Genomic DNA, 20,439 nt, shown 5'->3' on the forward strand with positions numbered 1-20,439 from the left:
CCCTACAGATCAACTAGATTTTTTATGCCGTAGGAACATAACATAATTCTTTTGGAAAGCAAGTTTTAGAAGTGGATGCATCAACGATATCAATACTACCTATACAATATTTTAATTTAGGGTTAGAGATCAGAAAATAGAAATGGATGTTCTGATGACCTCAAAAGATTAAACAAACATACTAGACAAACACTAATTTATACAAGGACTAATAAAAGGAAAACAAGATTGTTATAAAATATGTATAATATGTGCAAAACTCAATATATATATAGACCTATGATTCCCAGAAAGCATTCAACTTCCTGGAAGAGCCGATAAGCTTATTTGAACCAGTATAGGTAGTTTGACGTTACTCCCGGAAAACAAAGGTTGTCAGTACAAGATCCCCCGTAACTCGGAGGACAAGCTGAACATGGTACCCCTACTTTATATGGCGCTTCTCCAATCCAATTGCCCCTAGAGAGAAAAAGAAAAAAATGGTAGCATTAATGTTACTTGCTCATTTACAATTTTTTTATTGTTGCCCTGGCTGGTTGCTCAGTGGTTAGAGCGTTGGGTCAGCCTGCTGATCAAAGGGTCTCAGGTTCAATTCCTGGTCAAGGGCACATCCTCAGTTTCCAGTTCGATTTCTGGCCCCAGTGGGGTTCCTGCAGAAGGCAACCAATGGATGTGTCTCTCTCTCTCCCCCTCCTCCCTTCCTCTGCTCTCTCTCTAAAAAAAAAAAAATCAATGGAAAAAATATCATGGGATGAGAATAAAACTTTTTTTATCGTTGTTAAACACACGATCACATGTATTGACATGATGATTTTTTGAGAAGTTGGTCATTTTGGAAAGGCACTGAAAGTTATATCTATTTCTTATTTATACAGTAACTTATTTATATATCTTACTTTTAAAACACATTCTCTCTGAATTAATAGTATCTTAATTTATAGGTAATAAGTGACTCACTACAATGAGTAGTGACATCATTAGTCATCTGACACCAGGTTTAATGCTCATTCCAATTCACCGCATCTGTCTCTTTCCCATAGCCATCCTCTGGAGCACATAGGCCAGATTCACATTTGAAAAGCTCGCACTAATAAGATTCTAAGGATAATAAAAATATATGTGTATATACACATTTATAACTGTTTTTGTGCTTATGACAACTTCCTACTCATGTCATCATTTCTGGGAGGCTTAGAAATGATTAAATGAATAAAAAGTTGTCATAAGCACACACCAAAAGTTATAAATGTTCACAAAATTTGTTTCTAAAGTTGTAATAGATTCTCATTATTTATAAAATGAGATATGGAAAAAAAACCACCCCATTTTTGTAGTAAGAGAATGATGGCCCACAGAAGCAATTAAAGGTGATTTCAAAACATTTTCCCATAAATACACTCCTAGACCTTTTTATAGTAATGCTATTCATTTTTTGATAATAAACACATTTACCAAATTACTTTGTGTTCTCAATATTTTCCTTTATCTGTATTGATCACCAATATCAAAATAATACACCAGTTCACTATTTAGGAGAGTTACCTTACTGTTACCTACTGTTATTTAGGTCCTGTAGTTATAAAGGAAAGAGGAATAAATGTACTTTCATAGCCTGGTGTTAGTAACTAGAGTACTGGGAAATAGCAATATAGACAACAATGGGAAGGAACTTGAATGTTCAAGAGAAATCTGGTTGTCAATAATAAAAAGTCGGGGTATAAAATCAGATGACAGTAGGTAAGAGGCAAGCATATGAGACAGGTGGTTCTCGAGTCTTTATTTAAGCCCTGAACAAGACCAAGCAGGGACTCAGAACCTGTCTCTATAGGGCGTGAAGGTCTCAGTGTAAATCAGTCATTTAAAAATCCACACTTATCTATAAAACATTTATCTACACACAGGTAAAACCTGCTGATTAACGATTCATATTACAACATGAGATGAGATTCTAAGACTGTCCGCCAAATCTAGTTTGTTCTACACTCTGACCTCCAGAGAAGCTTCCTCAGGTGTAATTTTGATGTCATAAGCTTGCTCACAAACATCCAGGGGCCCCATTCACTGATGAGTGCAGCTCCCTCCTGGGTCCTAAGTTCCCCCGTTCTATATTCAAAATCGTATTTCTCTAGGTATCTCTACCCAAGCTACATCTTTATCAAGATTATGCTATTTTAATTTGATATTTTTTTTTATTCTATATACTTCTTGAAATTATACAGCACATATTTTGGTAACATAAATTTAGAAGTACAATTTTATTATCTGTAATAATTATATGTTACGTTATATACTTTTACATAAATCACAGATTTTTATCGAATAGAGAATAACTAATTATGTTCAATAGTAAATCCGCCAACTAATAAAACTATTATTTATTCTCTTATTGTTTTGTCCTAGTGCATGTAATTAAATTCTCCCTCCCTGTCTCTGTCTCTTTCTCCCCCATCCCTTCTGACTTTTTACCCTGAAAAACAATTAGGCTTGAGATAACTTCATACTGGCATTAGAAGAATCATATTCACATATCAGTCAGGATTTGAAAACTTTCTTCATTGCCTAGGTTTCAAAATAATGGTCTTTTATTACAACAAATATAGCATATGAACACAATATCTTAATCTCCTGGACCCATAAAACAATCAAATGTTTCATCGATAGTATGAGAAATTCTAGTCATTGGCCCAAAACAGAGAAGTTAAATTAATAAAATAAAAATGTCTTTCATCATCTGGGGAGGATACTTGGCCTCTTTGTGTCAGAAAGAAAGGTAAAAGCTTAACAGGAAAATATAAGGAGTGAGACTGAAAATATCAATCAAATGCACAGTTCCATACTTTTCATAAAGCAGACACATTCTACTTTCCAAATCTTATTCTTCTAACAATTGTGAAGAGGGGTCCATCGGGGAAATTGCTCTTTCTCTAACTCTGCAACAACACTGGCATACTACCACACACATGAGTAATGCAGCTGTTTGTGAAACATTTTCTCATTCCCTCCCCATACTGGCAATGCTAGAGAAAATCTTTGGGGCTTACTTTGGAAAACACCAAGAATGTCATAAATCCTTTGCACATTTTGGTATTTACTCCAAATGGGAACAGACTCATGAATAAACAGTGCAATCTTTTATCAGCTGAAGAGTTATTGTTATCAAGAAGGCATCTTCTCGAATGTTAACACATGCTTATTTATTGCAAAAAAAGTTCATAAATATGTCCATATTTTAGAAGCTGTAATCAGTTTCACAATATTTTTATGTGTGCCATAGGATGAAATTACTAAATACATAGGATGAAATTACTAAATACTTTTATTAAAAATATATTTTATTGATTTTTTTTTACAGAGAGGAAGGGAGAGGGATAGAGAGCTAGAAACATCAATGAGAGAGAAACATCAATCAGCTGCCTCCTGCACACCTCCCACCGGGGATGTGCCCACAACCAAGGTACATGCCTTTGACCGGAGAGGAACCTGGGACCTTTCAGTCCGCAGGCCGACGCTCTATCCACTGAGCCAAACCCGCTAGGGCCTAAATACTTTTTAATACTGAAATTTAAATCATGGCAAAGCCTCAACTGAAAAAGAAGTCATAGCTTGTAAATCTCCCCTTCCAATATTGAATGCCTCCCTAGCCATCTATGGAATTAATAAACCATAGTTTTCAATTTTACTCTTAAAACAAGGAAGAAAGGCTTGTTTTGCTTCCCTAGGGGAAAAAAATAAGTTGACATTTTGGCACTGAGAGGTGGGAATATCATGGTGTTGATAAATTCCCTAGAAGATTGTGTTCTGATGGCTTTTTATGTAGCTATCAAAAGCCTGGGAGTACAGAGTTTATTTTACAATCGCCATGACAAAGGAAAGACTGTGAGAATTTAGTGAATCTCCATACTCAGATTGTTTTGCCACCAGTTTTGGCCCAGAATCCTTTTTCTTGGGCAAAGAAGCCTTTCAGCTCATTTTGTCAGGTTTATGAGAGTAATGAAGGATTCAAGATCAGAGGCTCTTGTATTTAAGTCCCACTCATATTAAAATACCCAACAGACTGCCCTAGCTGGTTTGGCTCAGTGGATAGAGCATCGGCCTGAGGACTGAAGGGTCCCAGGTTTGATTCTCGTCAAGGGCCCATGCCCAGGTTGCGGGCTCCATCCCCAGTAGACAGCGTGCAGGAGGCAGCTGATCAATGATTCTCTCATCATTGATGTTTCTATCCCTCGCTCCCTCTCCCTTCCTCTCTGAAATCAATAAAAAGAAAAAGTCACCTCATTAAGGTAACAAGAGGCACGTTAAAAAAAAGAAAAAGAAAAAATACCCAACAGACTGAAGATATTGGATAATCATGAAAGGTTCAAGGAAGCAGCATGCCACCTGGGACTTACTTTGGGGCATAGTTGCACACCAGGTACACTGCACGGCGCCACACAGTTCCCCACACATTCATGTTTTGGCAAGTATGAATTGCACATCCGATCCGATTGGAGGTGGCCCAAACCATCTGCAAAAACAAGCCAATATACATTACTGAGGTCAAAGCTAAGAACACGCATGTTCACCAGAATAGATCCAGAGACATGGAAGCATGCAACACATAGAGGATTCTCAGAGGGAAGGAGGGGTGGGGAAGAGATTAACCAACAAATGTATATGCATATATGCATAACCCACGGACACAGACAATCATGCTGTGAAGGGCTGGGAGGGAGCAAGAGTGGGGAGGAGGGGTCAGTGGAGGGGAAAAGGGTTTGTAATACTTTCAACAATAAAGATAAATTTTAAAAAAATAGTTAAGACCAGTTTTTAAGAGTATGACCACAAAATTAACAAGACAGTTGAAATAACCTGTGTATAATGTGTACACATGGGGCCAAAACATCTCATAGGACATCTGGGGTTGCAGTCCTGGGGATACGGAAAAGCATAGTCTTTCACTTCATCGTACCATGGCTTGACCAACTGGAGAATAGAGCGATATCTAGATATCAAGATAAACAATGAGAACTTAGAACACATGGCAGACTCATGTTAAATTGTAAGTTAATTGTTCATTATGCAGATTATTCACAATGAATCAAGAGCATGCCCACCCCTTACAATTACCATCACCACCCTGTAGAATCCTCTATTCCTTCAAGTAGGACCAACATAAAAAAGCCCAGAGTTGGATAAAGTGATCCTATATTTGCATAAGTTTATATCTGATCGTTTCAAAAACAGACATGTAGATATTTCGGGACTTATCATTTTATCTTGTTTTATCTTTGTCAAAAATTTCTTCCATCAGAATCTTACGCACAATTAAGAGTTGACATATTAGAAGTAGTCATGATACTAGAACTCAGTGTGGGTTTTTTTCTTAAATTTATATCACTTTAATTTTAATAATAGGACACCGATTTTCTTCCCCCACACGCAAGAGACTGGGCCTTTGGAAGGTTGCATGATGACATTACACAGTGGTAGGAAAATTATCCCATCACTGGGAACAGCTTTTCCATAGTTGCATATACTTGCAGATAGGTGTGTATGTACATATGTGTGTATACATATATATGTGAATATGTATAATTTTTATAACAGAGATATATGCAACCAGGAAAAAGTTGCAGACACACAAGAATGGCTTCTGCCATTGTCGGGATTTTCTTGAGGTAGAAGAGACAGGATACAGGGTATAGCACAGTGGTCAGCAAACTGCGGCTCTCGAGCCACATGAGGCTCTTTGGCCCCTTGAGTGTGGCTCTTCCACAAAATACCACGTGCGGGCGCACATGTACAGTGCGATTGAAACTTCGTGGCCCATGCGCAGAAGTCGGTTTTCGGCCTGGGTTAGTCTATTTTGAAGAAATGGCGTTAGAAGTGGGGGTATGTTCGCTGAGGTCGACCCCTCAGATTGAGGACATTTTTAGCAAAGGCCAGCTTAGGAGTACCCTAATTAAGTTAATAACAGTGTACGTACCTATATAGTTTAAGTTTAAAAAATTTGGCTCTCAAAAGGAATTTCAATCATTGTACTGTTGATATTTGGCTCTGTTGACTAATGAGTTTGCTGACCACTGGTATAGCACATGCTAATCCTTTCACAGCTTCTGGGATGTAAGTGCAGAATGCAGGCTAAGGGAGGGTGCTTCAAGGGTGAAATGGGAAACTGATTGTATTAGGTCCCTTGAACCAATTAAATACTCCTTGAAGATATCTAAAACAGCCAGGAGTCCAGCACCTGTGCCTGGCACATAGCAAGCACTCAATCAACAGTTGCTGATACGACTTGAAATTGGTGTCACTCCCCCTTAGAGTCTGTGAGTAATGACACTGTGTGGACATAAAGGGTGCCAGGAAAGCCGCTTCCTACCTTCCAGTTCGCACAGAGAGATTTTGGCCCAAAAATCTCAGTAAGTAGGAAGGTCCATGTTCCCAAATGCAGGTGGCAGCCCAGGCCTCAGCAGATTTTGCAAGATTTTCATCCCAAACCTGTGAAGGGGAAAAAAAGCCTTGAACTTTGCCAGGTTTTGCTGGTAAGAAACAAAAAGGAAGAGGGCAGAAAAGGTGCTACTGGTCCCCAAAGTTCTTTTTAAAAAAATATATTTTATTAATTTTTTACAGAGAGGAAGGGAGAGGGATAGAGAGTTAGAAACATCGATGAGAGAGAAACATTGATCAGCTGCCCCCTGCACACTCCCTACTGGGTATGTGCCTGCAACCAAGGTACATGCCCTTGACCCGAATCGAACCTGGGACCCTTGAGTCCACAGGCCGACGCTCTATCCACTGAGCCAAACCAGTTAGGGCCCAAAGTTCTTTCAATGCTGGTTCTTGAGGCTGTTTTGACTAAAACAAAGAAAATCCAGGCCATTGATATTTGAAGTTCTATAATGTAATATGATTATACCACCAAAACGCTGTTGTTTTTCTAGTGTCCCTAGATCTAAAGTCTAGACGTCAGTTTTAGTAAAGGGTTGGTTAACAACAATACTGTATCTAGGTGTAAACTGGGGACACCTCATACTGACCACTGAAATTTGAATTCCCCAAAGTCAGTTGATTTCCCTAGAAGCCATCTTCACAGCAACAAGGAACCATGCTATTCAAATATCTTAAAAACTAATATGATCAAAGTTATTCAAATCAGTTTATCAAGATTAATAACGTCTAATATTATACTGAAACTTTCAAAGGTCAAACTATATTAGCATGCAATAAATCCCATGGAGTTTCCACATGTTATATCATTTGAATCTTTGATAATGATAACATGAGAATTACATTTTAGTTGGCATGAACTGGAAACAAACCATGATAAAAAGTAACTTGACTATGCTACGTGGGGCTGCTATAAAAATATAGTGCATTATGATTCAATTAAATAAATGATGAAAAATAGTAGTTCTTGAAAAGAACGTGGTTTACGCTGGCAAGGGTGTTATGGGTGTATAATGACGTTTCCATCATTAAAATATTTGTGGGATAAAATTTAAATGAGCCTTAGCTTTAGTATACATTTGTATTAGTTACTATATGGATTGACATTCTCATTTCCAAAGCTGTATGGGGAAATCAAGCCCTGAGCATTTGTGGACCTTCCAACAGTAAAGCAACACTAGAATGATGATCTATTTTCTAGCAAGTTACAAGCTACAAAACACAAAATAGAGAATATTTATAATTCATGTACATAAATATAGAACAAATGCTTTCAAAATTTCTCCCTATTGAAAATATAATTTAGTGAAGTATTTATCTCTTATAAAAATGATTTTGAACTAAAAAGTTCAATACCATGACATTATTTTATAAATTATTTAAATATTGACATGCTATTCTGTCTGAAGAAATTGTTTCAGATTGTGATTAGACAGTAGATAGTAGTATATTTTGGAAGGTAAGACTGCGTATGAAAAGGAAGTGATAGTCTTATGTTACTCAAATGCAAATGAAGCTCCATGGATGAGGCCTGTGGAGATGTCCTTCTGCTAATCATTGTTTTCCTGCTTTTCATAGTCTTCCTTACCTCATCATCCTTTTGGTGACTTTCTCTTCCACCAGGTTGTGTGGAGCTAAGCAAGACTCCGCTCCATTAGGGTTAATAGCCATTAGTTTACTATGTGTTACCAAGCAAACTCATGGGACTGCTTGACCACAACACTATGAAGCCATAGTTTTCCTCAAGGATAATAGGATACATAGATTCATTTAATATAATAATATATTTAACTAAAAGGAAAGTAATTTAGTGATTTTGAAATAAAACAGGAAAAAACGAAATAGATGAACTCTTCAAGACACACTTTCACTGTAGAGGCCATGGCAGCTGTCCTCAAAAGAGATTTGTTAGTAACTCAGAAGTTGTTTTAAATGAGAAAAATAAAACCATCACACATATATTGATCTAGAATTGCATTAAAATAAGCTCACAAGCCCAACCAGCTTGGCTCAGTGGTTGAGCAGCAACCTATGAATGAGGAGGTCATGGTTGATTCCCGGTCAGGGCATATGCATGGGTTGTGGGCTCAATCCCTAGTGTGGGATGTGCAGAAGGCAGCCAATCAATGATTCTCTCTCATAATTCATGTTTCTATCTCTCTCTCCCTCTCCCTTCCTCTCTAAAATCAATAAAAATATTTTCAAGGTAATAAAAAATAAACAAACTTACAAAATTTGTATAAAATCAGAATTATTTAGAAGTATCTGGAGTAATTCGGAGGTGAAAATGCTACTTCTCCTTTGCCCATGTACAAGGAGCTGTAGCAAGACAGTCTTTTAGTTATCCAGAATATAATTTGCCCATTTTGTGTGTTAAATTAAATGTGGCAAAATATTACATAATATAGTTTTAATAATGTTACAGTATCAAAAATGAGGATAATGCTCATTCTATAATATTTTATGAGCTAGTGTCTTGTGTATTTGTGTTTTCTCTAAATTTATATCATGGTCTTTTACAATTATGAAAAAATTTTGTACTACTTTTTATAGCTAATTTCTTAGCTCAGTAAAATCTCTGTTTGACAGAAATGATATGAATCACTATTTCAAACTTCTCCTTTGTTTTGTTTGTAAAGATTGGGAAAAGTATATCAACAACATATAATAAATTTATAATGAAAATTGTAGAATCATAGGACTGAAATGAACTTTTAAAAGCATTTGTTTGGTGAACTTATCTATTATCCATTCTTCTGATGTTTGTGAATAAAATATGGATTATAGTTCATCGAAATACAAAACAACACAATTAATTCACAAAGGACTTCCAGATGGAATAGCATCAACACAGTTTTTCCCCTGGAGGGTTCTTAACTAATTGTAATCACTTGAGAAAAAAATGCATCCACATATTATTTACATATTGAAATACAGTGTGCACACCAATCAATAACTGCTAAAAACACTTAGAGTCTTGTCCTGAATATCAGCATAGCATGGCACAAATAGCATTGACCTAAGAGTAAAGAGTACTGTGTTCTAACCCTGATTCTGCTGCTAACATCATCTGAGGGCATGTTAATTAGTCTTTCTGTCTCCCACTTACTTCACCCATGAAATAAGACTGAATGAGGGCATCGTTAGGGTACCTTTCATCTTCAACTACTCATGACTTAATATACTTGAATAGCCCAGTATAGAGCCAGGAAGATCTATGATTTACATGTGTTCTATGGGTCTATGATTTACTCAGTGCTAGACCTTTCCATACCCTAGAGCAGTGTTTCTCAACCTTCCTAATGCCGCGACCCTTTAACACAGTTCCTCATGTTGTGGTGACCCCCAATTTCATTGTTACCAATTGAACACAATTAAAGCATAGTGATTAATCACAAAACAATATGTAATTATATATGTGTTTTCCAATGGTCTTAGGCGACCCCTGTGAAAGGGTCGTTCGACCCCCAAAGGGGTCATGACCCACAGGTTGAGAACCGCTGCCCTAGAGAGAGTAAAACTTTTCAAAATTACTGAAAACATCTAAGGCAGTTGAAGATTTGAAAAGTAATTTAGCATATATAATCCTATCTTTACACTCATTCACATATTTAAAAACAAAATATTATATATGTCAAAAAGATAAACCAAAAGTTTATTCCTGAACAGTATCTTATGTGAGCATTCTTTTTAACTGTGATAGGGGATTTTGATGGGAAGACAAGGTATTATTACTGATTGATGCCTACATTTTTTAGGGGTTTCTATGTACAAAAGTCACAATTAAAATTTTGGAGAAAATAGTTGTGGGGGAGGAGGAATAAGGACTGTCTCTCTCTCTCTCTCTCTCTCTCTCTCTCTCTCTCTTTCTCTCTCTCTCTCTCTCTCTCTCTCTCTCTCTCTCTCTCTCTCGCATTTACTTTTAGGGAACTGATGGCAGGGGTTTCTGCCTGTCTCCATGTCCCTGAAGGAAGGTTCTGGAAGCTTGGTGGGCACTGGCCAGGTCCAACACAGACGGTGGGTCACTTTCCCTCCCTATGCAAGAGATAATCAACTCTCCCTTTGATGCCCACTGCAGAGTAAGTCAGAGGGTCTCGTACTCTTTCTTGCCTCTCTGTCCCCAGCAGGACTCACACCCGTCCTGTAGAGAGGGGCGTATCCAGCTGGCTCAGGGAGCACTGAAATGTGAGGGTTACATCAATCACATCTATCGGGAAAATTGAGACCTGCCTTTGCTGCCTCTGTCTTTCTTCATTGGTTACTACTCTCATGAGAAAGTGGGTAAATTACGTATCCCCTTAATCTTTGTGGTATTTGATTGTATTAATTTGATGAGAGGTCTTTGAGGTTGGAAAATAGCAAGCAATGATTACTTTATTTATTTAATAACAATAGGAAATTTCAACAAAAAAACTGGGGGCTGTAGGGAGTGGCCCAATATTATCTAGTCTTTCTTAATGGCCCAATATTATCTGTTCTTTCTTAATCAGAAGCTCTGAACTACAACGAATGTTGCCAGTGTAACCATGTGAAAGAATTTTAACAACTTACAGAAGTCCAGGGCCCTGGCCAATTTGGCTCAGTGGATAGAGGGTCAGCCCATGGACTGAAGGGTCCGGGTTCAATTCTGGTCAAGGCCACATACCTCGTACCTTGGTTGAAAGCTTGATTCTTGGCTCCCACCGGGTCCTGCTGGAGGCAACTAATAGATGTGTCTCTCTCACATCGATGTTTCTCTCTGTGTGTCTCTCTCCCTCCCTTCCACTCTATCTAAAAATCAATAGAAAAATATCCTCAGGTGAGGATCAACAGCAACAACAAAAAATTCAGGGAATGAAGATGAAAATTGCTAAGCATTTAAGTTGATATATAGGGTGTCCCCCTAAAATGTGCACATGCACTTTGAATAATTAAGCCAGTGCTTATTAAAGTACACTTCATTTTCAAAATTGAGCTATCAGCGGTAAAGTGTGTATATATTTTTTGGGACACCCTGTATACCTTTCTGTTTGCTTGATGGGCATCTGCTGAATCTCTCTGAGTACCTGTGGCATTTATTTGAAATGGCTTTAATATTATCACCTAAAAATACAGCAACAGAACAAAGGGCACCCAGGTGACTCACTTAACATTCTGTGGAATTCCTCGTAAACATACAATATATTATTCTCTGTTGGTGAAAAAAAAACACTGAACACCTGATACTTAGCTTTCATTCAACCAGATTCAACATTCTGTATTCCCTATAAATAGATAAGATACTTTCAAAGGTAAGTTAGTTGTGGCACTTAAAATCTGATCTTGCCTCCTAAAAATGAGGCAAAAATTAAGAATATGTATGGATACAAAAAGATATTTACTGGACCCACTAGAGGATACTGTAATTAAATCAGGTAAATCACAAAACAAATATAGCTTAAGACAATGTTGGGGCATGCATATGCTTGTAGGTGTACCCTATTGTACCCACGTGGTTTTCTTCCATTCTCTGTTGTTAAGAACCATTCAGTTGCTCAGCTCATAAACTGATTTAACTTTGGGCTCAAATGTTCACCATGAGCTATTCTGCTTATAAAGTCAGCACCTTGTCTGTGGCAACCACATAGTTGGACTGAGCCATGAGAAATATCCCGAATACAAGCTGATGTCATGTAAATATCTAAAAGACTTGTGGCTCCAAGAGAGAGGCGGGATGTGACAAGAATGCAGATTCTCATCAAGTTCAGAGGTCTTTAGAGCTTGAGCCAAAGACATACAAAACCGAGTGAAAGGATTTTCCATCATGGGGGAAGGTTGTTGACATTCTCAAGTGGACAGAAGAACTAGAGAATGATACGCTCCGGCCAGGGGTGAGGTTGTTTTCTCGGCCGTTTCTGTAAGCTCGGTATCCACAACAGAGTGGCAGCCAGATTCAGGGAGCACGGTGCCATCTGAATCTCTCTTCTTAAGTCCCAGTCAATATCTCTGGACAACAAGAAATTGAGTCTAGCTGGATGGCAACTTAAAATTACTTGGGATTATATCCTTAACATTATTTGAGGTGACAGGCTGTTTTTTTAAGTGGGTAACATCTTTCAATTCCAAACATAAGAATTAAATGTAGAAGTATTTGAAAGAATCAAATTGAAGTTATTAAAAAGGATAGATATGTCTGGATGAAGAACCTGTGCATATTTGATAGTATGAAGAATTTTAATGGTGAAGAGAATGTGGCTTATTAAAGCAACAGGTTAGCCTTGTAATGTCAATAAATTTATCAACGAGTAATTATTTATATTTGTGATTTTAAGTTGAAAATTAGAAGACTTGTTAAAATTTTTTAAACAGTATTGCAAAATTTAGAACTTGAGAGTCACTGTGTACCTTAGACTTTTAATACATTACATATATAGAAATTATTATTTCAATCAGCCAATTGAAATACTTTAAAAATCAAACATTAAAACTATCAATGCTGTTTTGAGAAATTTAATTTTTTAAATTTGTTAGTAACAAACGTTAAGGAAATGTGATTGCCAAAACTTTCTAAATTTATGGATACAACCAGAGATTAGGAAATGTAAGCTAAGTTAAGGAAGAACCAGGAATATTACTTGAGAAAGCAAAAGATACCTCTTGACAAATGTAATACACAGTTGGAATCTATCTTCAAAGACAACAAATGTTAAATAAAAAAATCGTACTTTGAGTCTTTGGAGATGTATTTCTAAACTGGTTATGATAGCAATGGTATTGGAGACAGTATGGCATATACTGTCGACATTATTTTCCTGGAAATTTATGTGTTCATTCCTTGTATATTAAGATAAAAAGCAAAATCAATTTAGATAGACACGTTTTGGAGTTTTTAAAAAATAATTTAGCTAGGACTGTTTGATCTTTTCCTGCGCTGGTCAGATTGGGGAAGGAATATTGACTTACAGAAGTGGGAAAGAGCCATTAAAAAGAAATTAAGTGTTGACAAAATTATTTCCCCTGAGGGCAAAAAATGCTTTTAATACACTTTAAAACAGCTTTAAATCATGGGCATAATTGCAGTTCTGTTTGGTGGGTTTATTCCCATTAGGTGGAAATGCTTGTGAAATGCCAATAAAGAAAACTCAGAGCTGAGATCCAGGGTTAACTGGACAGGAGGGCAGAAAGGAGTATTGGGAAGGAAGGCTGGGTCGGGTGGGGTGAGGTAGAGCAGAGGGAGAGGAAGGGAAATTTCTGGTGTTCATTCAATTAATTAAATGATTTTAAACTGGTTCTACTTTATAAGAGAAGTAGAGAGTTAAAGGAACTTGACTAAAAAATTCCCTCAAGCCACAACAATACCTATAAATGATGGGACAAATTACATCATAAAATATCTAAGTGGGGTCCTAATTATTTGGTAAATGTTTAAAAGAAGATAATGAAGACTTCCCTCAGGTAAGATGAATGCCACCTTGCAGGTAGGTGGGGTAAATTTCTGTAAAGAGATAATGTAAAGTGCACTTTTTTTGGAAGGATCATTGCTAACAGCATACATTTCTTAAAAACAAACCAATAAAGCCCTTTTTCCTCATCCCTTTTCATCTTCCAATTATTGCAGTATTCTTCTCCTTCTTATAACAATAAAATTCCTTGAGAGTTGTCTTAATTGAGAATTTCCAGTTTTTCTTCTTTTATTCTTTTTTGAGCCCCGCATAGAGATTCCCCCCTCCACCTCCACTCTACCCAACTGCTCTCCTCAATGGCCTGGTCACCAACTTCCTTGGTCTATCAGCAGCTCTTGGCATGATCTAGCCACTTGCTCTTCCTGGACACACCCCCATTCCTTGGTCCTTGGTCTCACCATCCCGTACTTGCCTTGTTGAGCTCTGGTTGCTGATTTTCCATGTTTGATGGTTCCTCCTCATCCCTCCAACCTCTATGTGCTGGAGGGGTCCCAGGCAGAGCCTCTGCATCTCTCTCTCTCTTTCTCTCTCTCTCTCTCTCTCTCTCTCTCTCTCTCTCTCTCTCTCGCTTCATCTGTGTTCACTGCCTACATAATCTCCTTCAGTCTTATGGATTGACATGCCATTTACATGCTATTGATATTATCACTCCAAATTATATCTCTAAACCTCTCACTTGAATTCCAAACCTAGGTACTTTAAGCCTCAACCTAACTTGTCCAAAGTTGAGCTCCAAATACTCACAACCCTGCCCCACTTCCCACCCATAACCTGCAGTCTTCCTCCTGTCAGCAAATGGCACCATAGCCCGTCTTCTAGTTCCGGGGTCACCAATCTGTCCCCTCACCTGTTCATATATATCTATGGCTGTTTCCAAACTACAACTGCTCTTGTATTGCTCAGGCTAAAAATCTAGTAGTCATCTCTGTGCTTTCTTTGTTTCATAATCTGTATCTGCTCCACCCGTAAATCTTGTTGATCCTGCCTTCAAACTACTGTATATACAAAAGATAAGTACTGACAGCCACCACTGTTGCCACACCTGGTCAAAGCCACCATCATTTGTTATCGGGATTACTGAAAGGGACTTTTAACTGAGGGAGTGATCCATATGTATAAATAAACGAGGGCATGGATGAAAGCGAAAAAATAAATTTAGGATTTGAGGTAAAAGTACTTAAATAAGATTGGTGATTAGGAAAAAATGGAAAAATTTTGAGTGCTTTAAATCTATGCATGGCTGTGAAACTGTACTTCAGCCAAGTTCTGAAAATGTCCAAACTCTTTAAATATAATTAAACTAAATGATTGCATTGTGGGGATGGTCTACTAATGAAGATGACTAAATGTAGTATTGGGTATAAGATTACAAAGTGCACCTGCTGCTTGACCTCTGGACAGTTATATGGAGAGAGAGAGAGAGAGAGAGAGAGAGAGAGAGAGAGAGAGAGAGAGACTGACTCTCAGAAATAAGTGAATTTGCTGCACCCAAAGAGGCTACTCCTCCCCTCTATAAGCAATTGCTAACAAGTAGGAAGTGGACTCAGTCTCTCTAGACATAACCATTTTCAGGATAATCTAGAAATCCTGATATACATGTGAAATGTATCAACTTTCACATGTGGGCAGTTAACTTTTAAAAATATAAAATTATGTACAATTCAATACCATACAGAGCAAATTAAACATACCTACTAGAGTGGTTGATGGGCCTGCAGGTTATGAACTCTAATGTAGGGTGTCATTGTCACCATTCCACCTACACCAATGAGTCCTCTTCCCACTTCATATCCATGGATGGTGGCAGGACATAGCAACCCTGTACCTGCATTTGCCTCAAACCTCCTTGCAATAAACTTACCACATGGGAGGGCTGCTTTGTATTCAACAATGGAAAGTGCAAGAAATGCAAGTTTCCATATTAACCAATAGGATTCTAGGTAACTCATTCATCTAGACAGCCAGTAAATGAATATTTATTGGGAGGCACTGGGTACTATGAATTCAACTGTCAGCAAGACTAACAGGGACTCTGCCTTGCAGCTTAGGGAAGAGACAGGCAACATAAGCCCTACCAAATAAATAAGCAATAATTGCAAATTACAATAGATTACATAAATTTAGTATTATACAACTCAATATACATATATGGTGTGGGGATGGGGAAAAGTGGGCATACAGTTGTAATACAAATAAATAATACAATTTTAATAAATAAACATACAAAAATAAACTGTTTCATGTACTCACAACTGTAAACCTACTTCTGCCCATCCCTGTATAACAGATACAATGCAATCTATGAAGAAGCTCTGAGAAAAACATGTGCTACTAAGTTTGTTTCCTTTGAAGTGTCCTTAGTCAATCAAGTATATTCCCATGTCACACACATCTACAGCTCCCCCAGACATGCTGTTTTTTTGGAAACAGGTGTTGAGTGAGCATTCAGTGAAATTTTGTGATGATATAGCAAGTAGCACTGGAATAATTCTTTTGGGTTAGCCTCATCCTTGTTTCAGTGTATAGTCTCTCGTTAAATAAGTGGATATTTGATCCACAAAATACTTTTCTCAGCTCAGTTTTGTGCCCTGAACCATGACCTGAGATAATTCTTAAAGCATGTGTTAGAGTTCTCACCTGGGAACTTACTCCAGGATCCCCCGGGGAAGCTTTGAGAAGAGATGCCTCGCCCACCCCTGGACCAGAGTTGGGGATCTTGACTGTGTATTGCAAAGTGGCTCTGCTCTCCTGGGCAACAAGTTATCTAAAGCCCTACGTGGGGGGGGGGGTGTCATTCTGATCACAAAGAACTTTGGGCCTCCTCTCGCCTATCTCACCCCTACTCACCCCTCTTTCCCCACTGCACTCACACACCCCATGAGGGGCTTTGGAAGAAGGGGCATTTCTGGTAGTTAATGTCTGTTAATTTTCACTGTATGAGCCCTCATATTAGTACCCTTCCTTTCAGCCCCGGTCTGTTATTGCTTCATGTACCTGGTGACAGTGAGATGCTGTGTGAGGATGTCTGCTATGTGTACACATGGAAGCCTTATGGGTGGGAGGGGTAGAAACCAGTCCTGAGTGCTGCTGTACAAATAAGCTGACATCACACATTCTGAGAACAATCATTCCAGGGGAGGGGCCATGTCTGCAGCTACATGGGTACGAATACTGAGATGACAGATGGTGTTCATAGCGCCTGTTTAGACAACATGGGAACTCTAAATGGATTTACTAACTGAGGTATCAAAAGTAACATGTGGAAGAACAGTGTGCATCACTTCCTGCAAAGTCTAAAAACTTGAAAGAACGGCTTTAAAAATTTAAAGTAAGGCCATCTCTTTGCATTATAACCTCACACTTGTATTTAAAACATTCATTTGACCTACACATGACTTAGTTAATGAAGTTGCAGGAGACTTTGGCCACCACATCTGCCAACCTCCCTTGAGGGTGCATCTGCAGAAGAAGAACAAATGGGGACCAATGTGTCATCACCTCTCTGCGCTGGCCAGGTCACCTCCATTCCAGGCTCCTCACTGTCAGAATAACACACACAGGTTAGAACCCAACCAGGGATGCCAACCAGGTGAAAGCCTGTCTTTGACCAGAGTAAGGGGCGGGGGAGTACCTCGAATCTCCATCTCCTTAACGACACAACTCTTACCTTTCCCAGGATTTTCAGAAAAGCAAACCTCTTTGTGCAGTCTTCCCTGATAGGCAACACTCAGGAGGCCAGAAGTGGTGTAGACAGCAGGTATTGAACACAAAAGGGCTGGAGGCTAAGAAAGAGCTGGGTGACTGGGGTCAGCGGTTAAAGACATAGATGCTCACAGCCTCCAAAAACCTGAAGCACTATTCTAATGCAGAACTTTCCCACATGGTGTCCAGGGAAGAATGCAGGCAGCAAGGTTCAATGCCACGGAGAGAAATACTTTCTAATATTCAGTGTTGTCCTCAGATGAAATGCATGTAGGGAAATGTCCTAGAGCAGGAGATGAACACATGCAGGGGAGTGTGCATTGTTGTCTTTCCAAGCATGGACTTTGGGGTCAGGCAGAACAGTGTTCTTAACCTTTTGACCTGCTCTCCAGGTTCAGGTTTCCTGTCTGACTGTGGTGAAGGCTGGGTGAGCTAGTGACCGAGAGCATGGAGCCCAGCTGGAGCAGCGCAAGGGTGGATGTAATGGTGGATGTTATTAGTAGTGGGGGTCCAGGCCCTGGATGGTAGTGAATGAGAAAGCCGCCCAAAATGGGAGGCAGTGAGGTGGCCTTTGATCACATTATCTGGCAGCCTAAAGTTTGAGAGCCATCAAGCTTTCATCGCAGATAAGCGTGTAACCAGATAAAGGAAAGCCAGGCAAACCCTAAAGCAACTAAATAATCAGAAGCAGAATTATGTCTAGATAACAGGGAACTTGCTTCCGGGGAAAAATAACATCAGACAGTGGAAGATAAAAATTAGGGGGATTTTAGGAGTGTTAAAACTTATGAATTCCCCAACTTAAACCCGTCTTTCACATATGTTGTGTCTCTAAATTTGAAGACCGTTTGATGGTGGATTCTAGCAATGCCCTGCTCTCCGGGGAAATATAACGCCCATTGGCTATCATATAATTCCGGAGTTATGAGACAGGAAGACATTTTCACGCGTGGTTAGTTCTTTTCCCCGAACTCAGCGTCCCAGCAATCTAAAAAACGGATTCCTTGATTGTTAAACTCTCCTGTGATCCACGTGCAAACCCCCTCTCTGGCCATTGCCCTGAAGAAGTGGAATGCCTTTCCGCCTACCTCCAGCCTGCTGGCAGCTAGCTCTCCCTGGAATCTAGCAGAGACCCAGATTGGGTAGAAGGTTCATATTTAATGAAATTATGAAATGTGAATTTGATGCACATTTTAGGAGGAAAACACATGTGTCCTTAAGTAACATTGCTGGACTGTTTCCGTTTGGAGTATGTGGTGTGAAATTTTAAAAGTCATGAAAAGTTTAGTTTGAAAATACAACTTGTTAGGCATTCTTTCATCTTTGTGTCCAAAAAAAAAAAAATGCTTGATACCTGATTTTAGACACAATGGGGAGCATAGCCTGGAAACAGTGGAGCCCCGTCCCTCCAAACCTCACTCTAGGGTAGATTTTGTACCAAGCATTCTTTCTTGACCAGTTGGAGCTGTTAGTCTTTCATCTCGTCGCCCCTCCCCACCATTCTTCAGAAATTCTCACAATTTAACATCTCAAGTTCCGCCCGACTGTTGAATGGCCACTGACTGGCTGTGAAAAGGTTTTCAGATGTACTGAACTCGGACGCCACGCTAGTCAGCTGCTCATTTTCCGAAGTGCTTTGGATGGTTTCCAGAAAGACCTTTTTCTGAATGTGTCAGAAGGCCTCGATGGGCCTGGTGCTATTTAGGCCCCTGAAACAGATTTGAATTCGTGTTAAGTCTCGGCACTTATGCTTTAAAAAACACAAAAACATGAAGCCTTCTTGAAAACATTCTTGAGTTGATTCCCAGACATAAAAACATCCATCCATACTGTCTCCATGATACTCCCCGACCCCTTATGCAAAGTGGTCCATTTTGATGAGCAAAGCATATGCCCACCCAACATTCTTTGTAGTGGAGCAGCGATTTTCAACCCTTTTCATCTCATGGCACACATAAGCTAATTACTACTATTCTGCAGCACACCAATTTTTTGCCAATCTGAAAAAAAGGGAATATAATTTTGTTTCATTTACACTGGACAGCTATTATTGTGTTGGCTGTTTTCAATTTTTTTAAAAAAATTTGACAATGTAAGAGAAAAGAAATCAGTGCCCCTGACTAAATAGTTAGGTGCTGCATATTTTAACAATTCCTGCACCGGCTGAAAATTGCCGGAGTAGAAGAATGTTCCCTCCCACACCCACTAGCTACTTCTTTCAGCCTCCATAGGTGTGTACCCAGATGGTACACCCGCAGCCCTTAGAGATAACCTGACCCCCACTCTTTACTTTGTGTTCTTCAACTCAGAGAAACCCAGTTGTTCTGCTCAAAACTGAAGGCAGCTCCTTGCCTGCTTTCTCACACAATCACTTACCCCTATTGACTTGGTCTCTACATGTACTTGGTCACGTCCCTGTGGCCTTAAACTTTATGAGGCTTCAATTATCGCTCACCCAGACTGACAAAGTCAGTAATGGCCTCTGGATTGTGCTCCCTGCCTTTACTTCTGCCTCCCTCCAACCCCTTCCTCATGCTGGAGCCATGATGTGAATGAATGATGTAACTTCCCTGCTTCAAACCTTCAATGAATGATCTAACTTTGATCTTAGAATAAAACTCAAGTTCCTGCTTGCCTTCCCAGCCTCATTAAACATCACTTTTTCCTTAATATACTCCCTCCAGCCCCCATCCCCCCCCCCCGGCCTTTCAATTTCTATCCTTGGCTGCAAACACCAATCGCCTTCCTGGAACATGCACTCAACACCTACAACAGGGTCCTTCTTCCTTATGGCCTACTCTATAACTTTTATTTATTTTCACATATGAAATTAAAATACTGCCTTTTAGAAACCTTTCCGGCTCTCTTATACTGGATCCAAGACTGGGCT

The 20,439-nt window shown here is 39.0% G+C and overlaps 1 protein-coding gene across 1 annotated transcript in view; it reads right to left on the reverse strand.

The window, feature by feature from the left end:
• Positions 1–276: 276 nt before the first annotated feature.
• PI15 (peptidase inhibitor 15) overlaps positions 277–20,439 on the reverse strand; it is a 27,631-nt gene continuing 7,468 nt past the window's right edge. Inside the window, exons 2-5 of the mRNA XM_023751904.1 lie at positions 6,359–6,477; positions 4,849–4,981; positions 4,389–4,504; positions 277–459 (exon numbers count right to left, since the gene is read on the reverse strand). Coding sequence (XP_023607672.1) covers positions 324–459; positions 4,389–4,504; positions 4,849–4,981; positions 6,359–6,477 — 504 coding nt within the window. The 3' untranslated portion in view covers positions 277–323. The remainder of the gene's footprint in view (positions 460–4,388; positions 4,505–4,848; positions 4,982–6,358; positions 6,478–20,439) is intronic.

This window comes from Myotis lucifugus, unplaced genomic scaffold (genome assembly GCF_000147115.1).
Source record: "Myotis lucifugus unplaced genomic scaffold, Myoluc2.0 scaffold_27, whole genome shotgun sequence".
NCBI lineage: Eukaryota > Metazoa > Chordata > Mammalia > Chiroptera > Vespertilionidae > Myotis > Myotis lucifugus.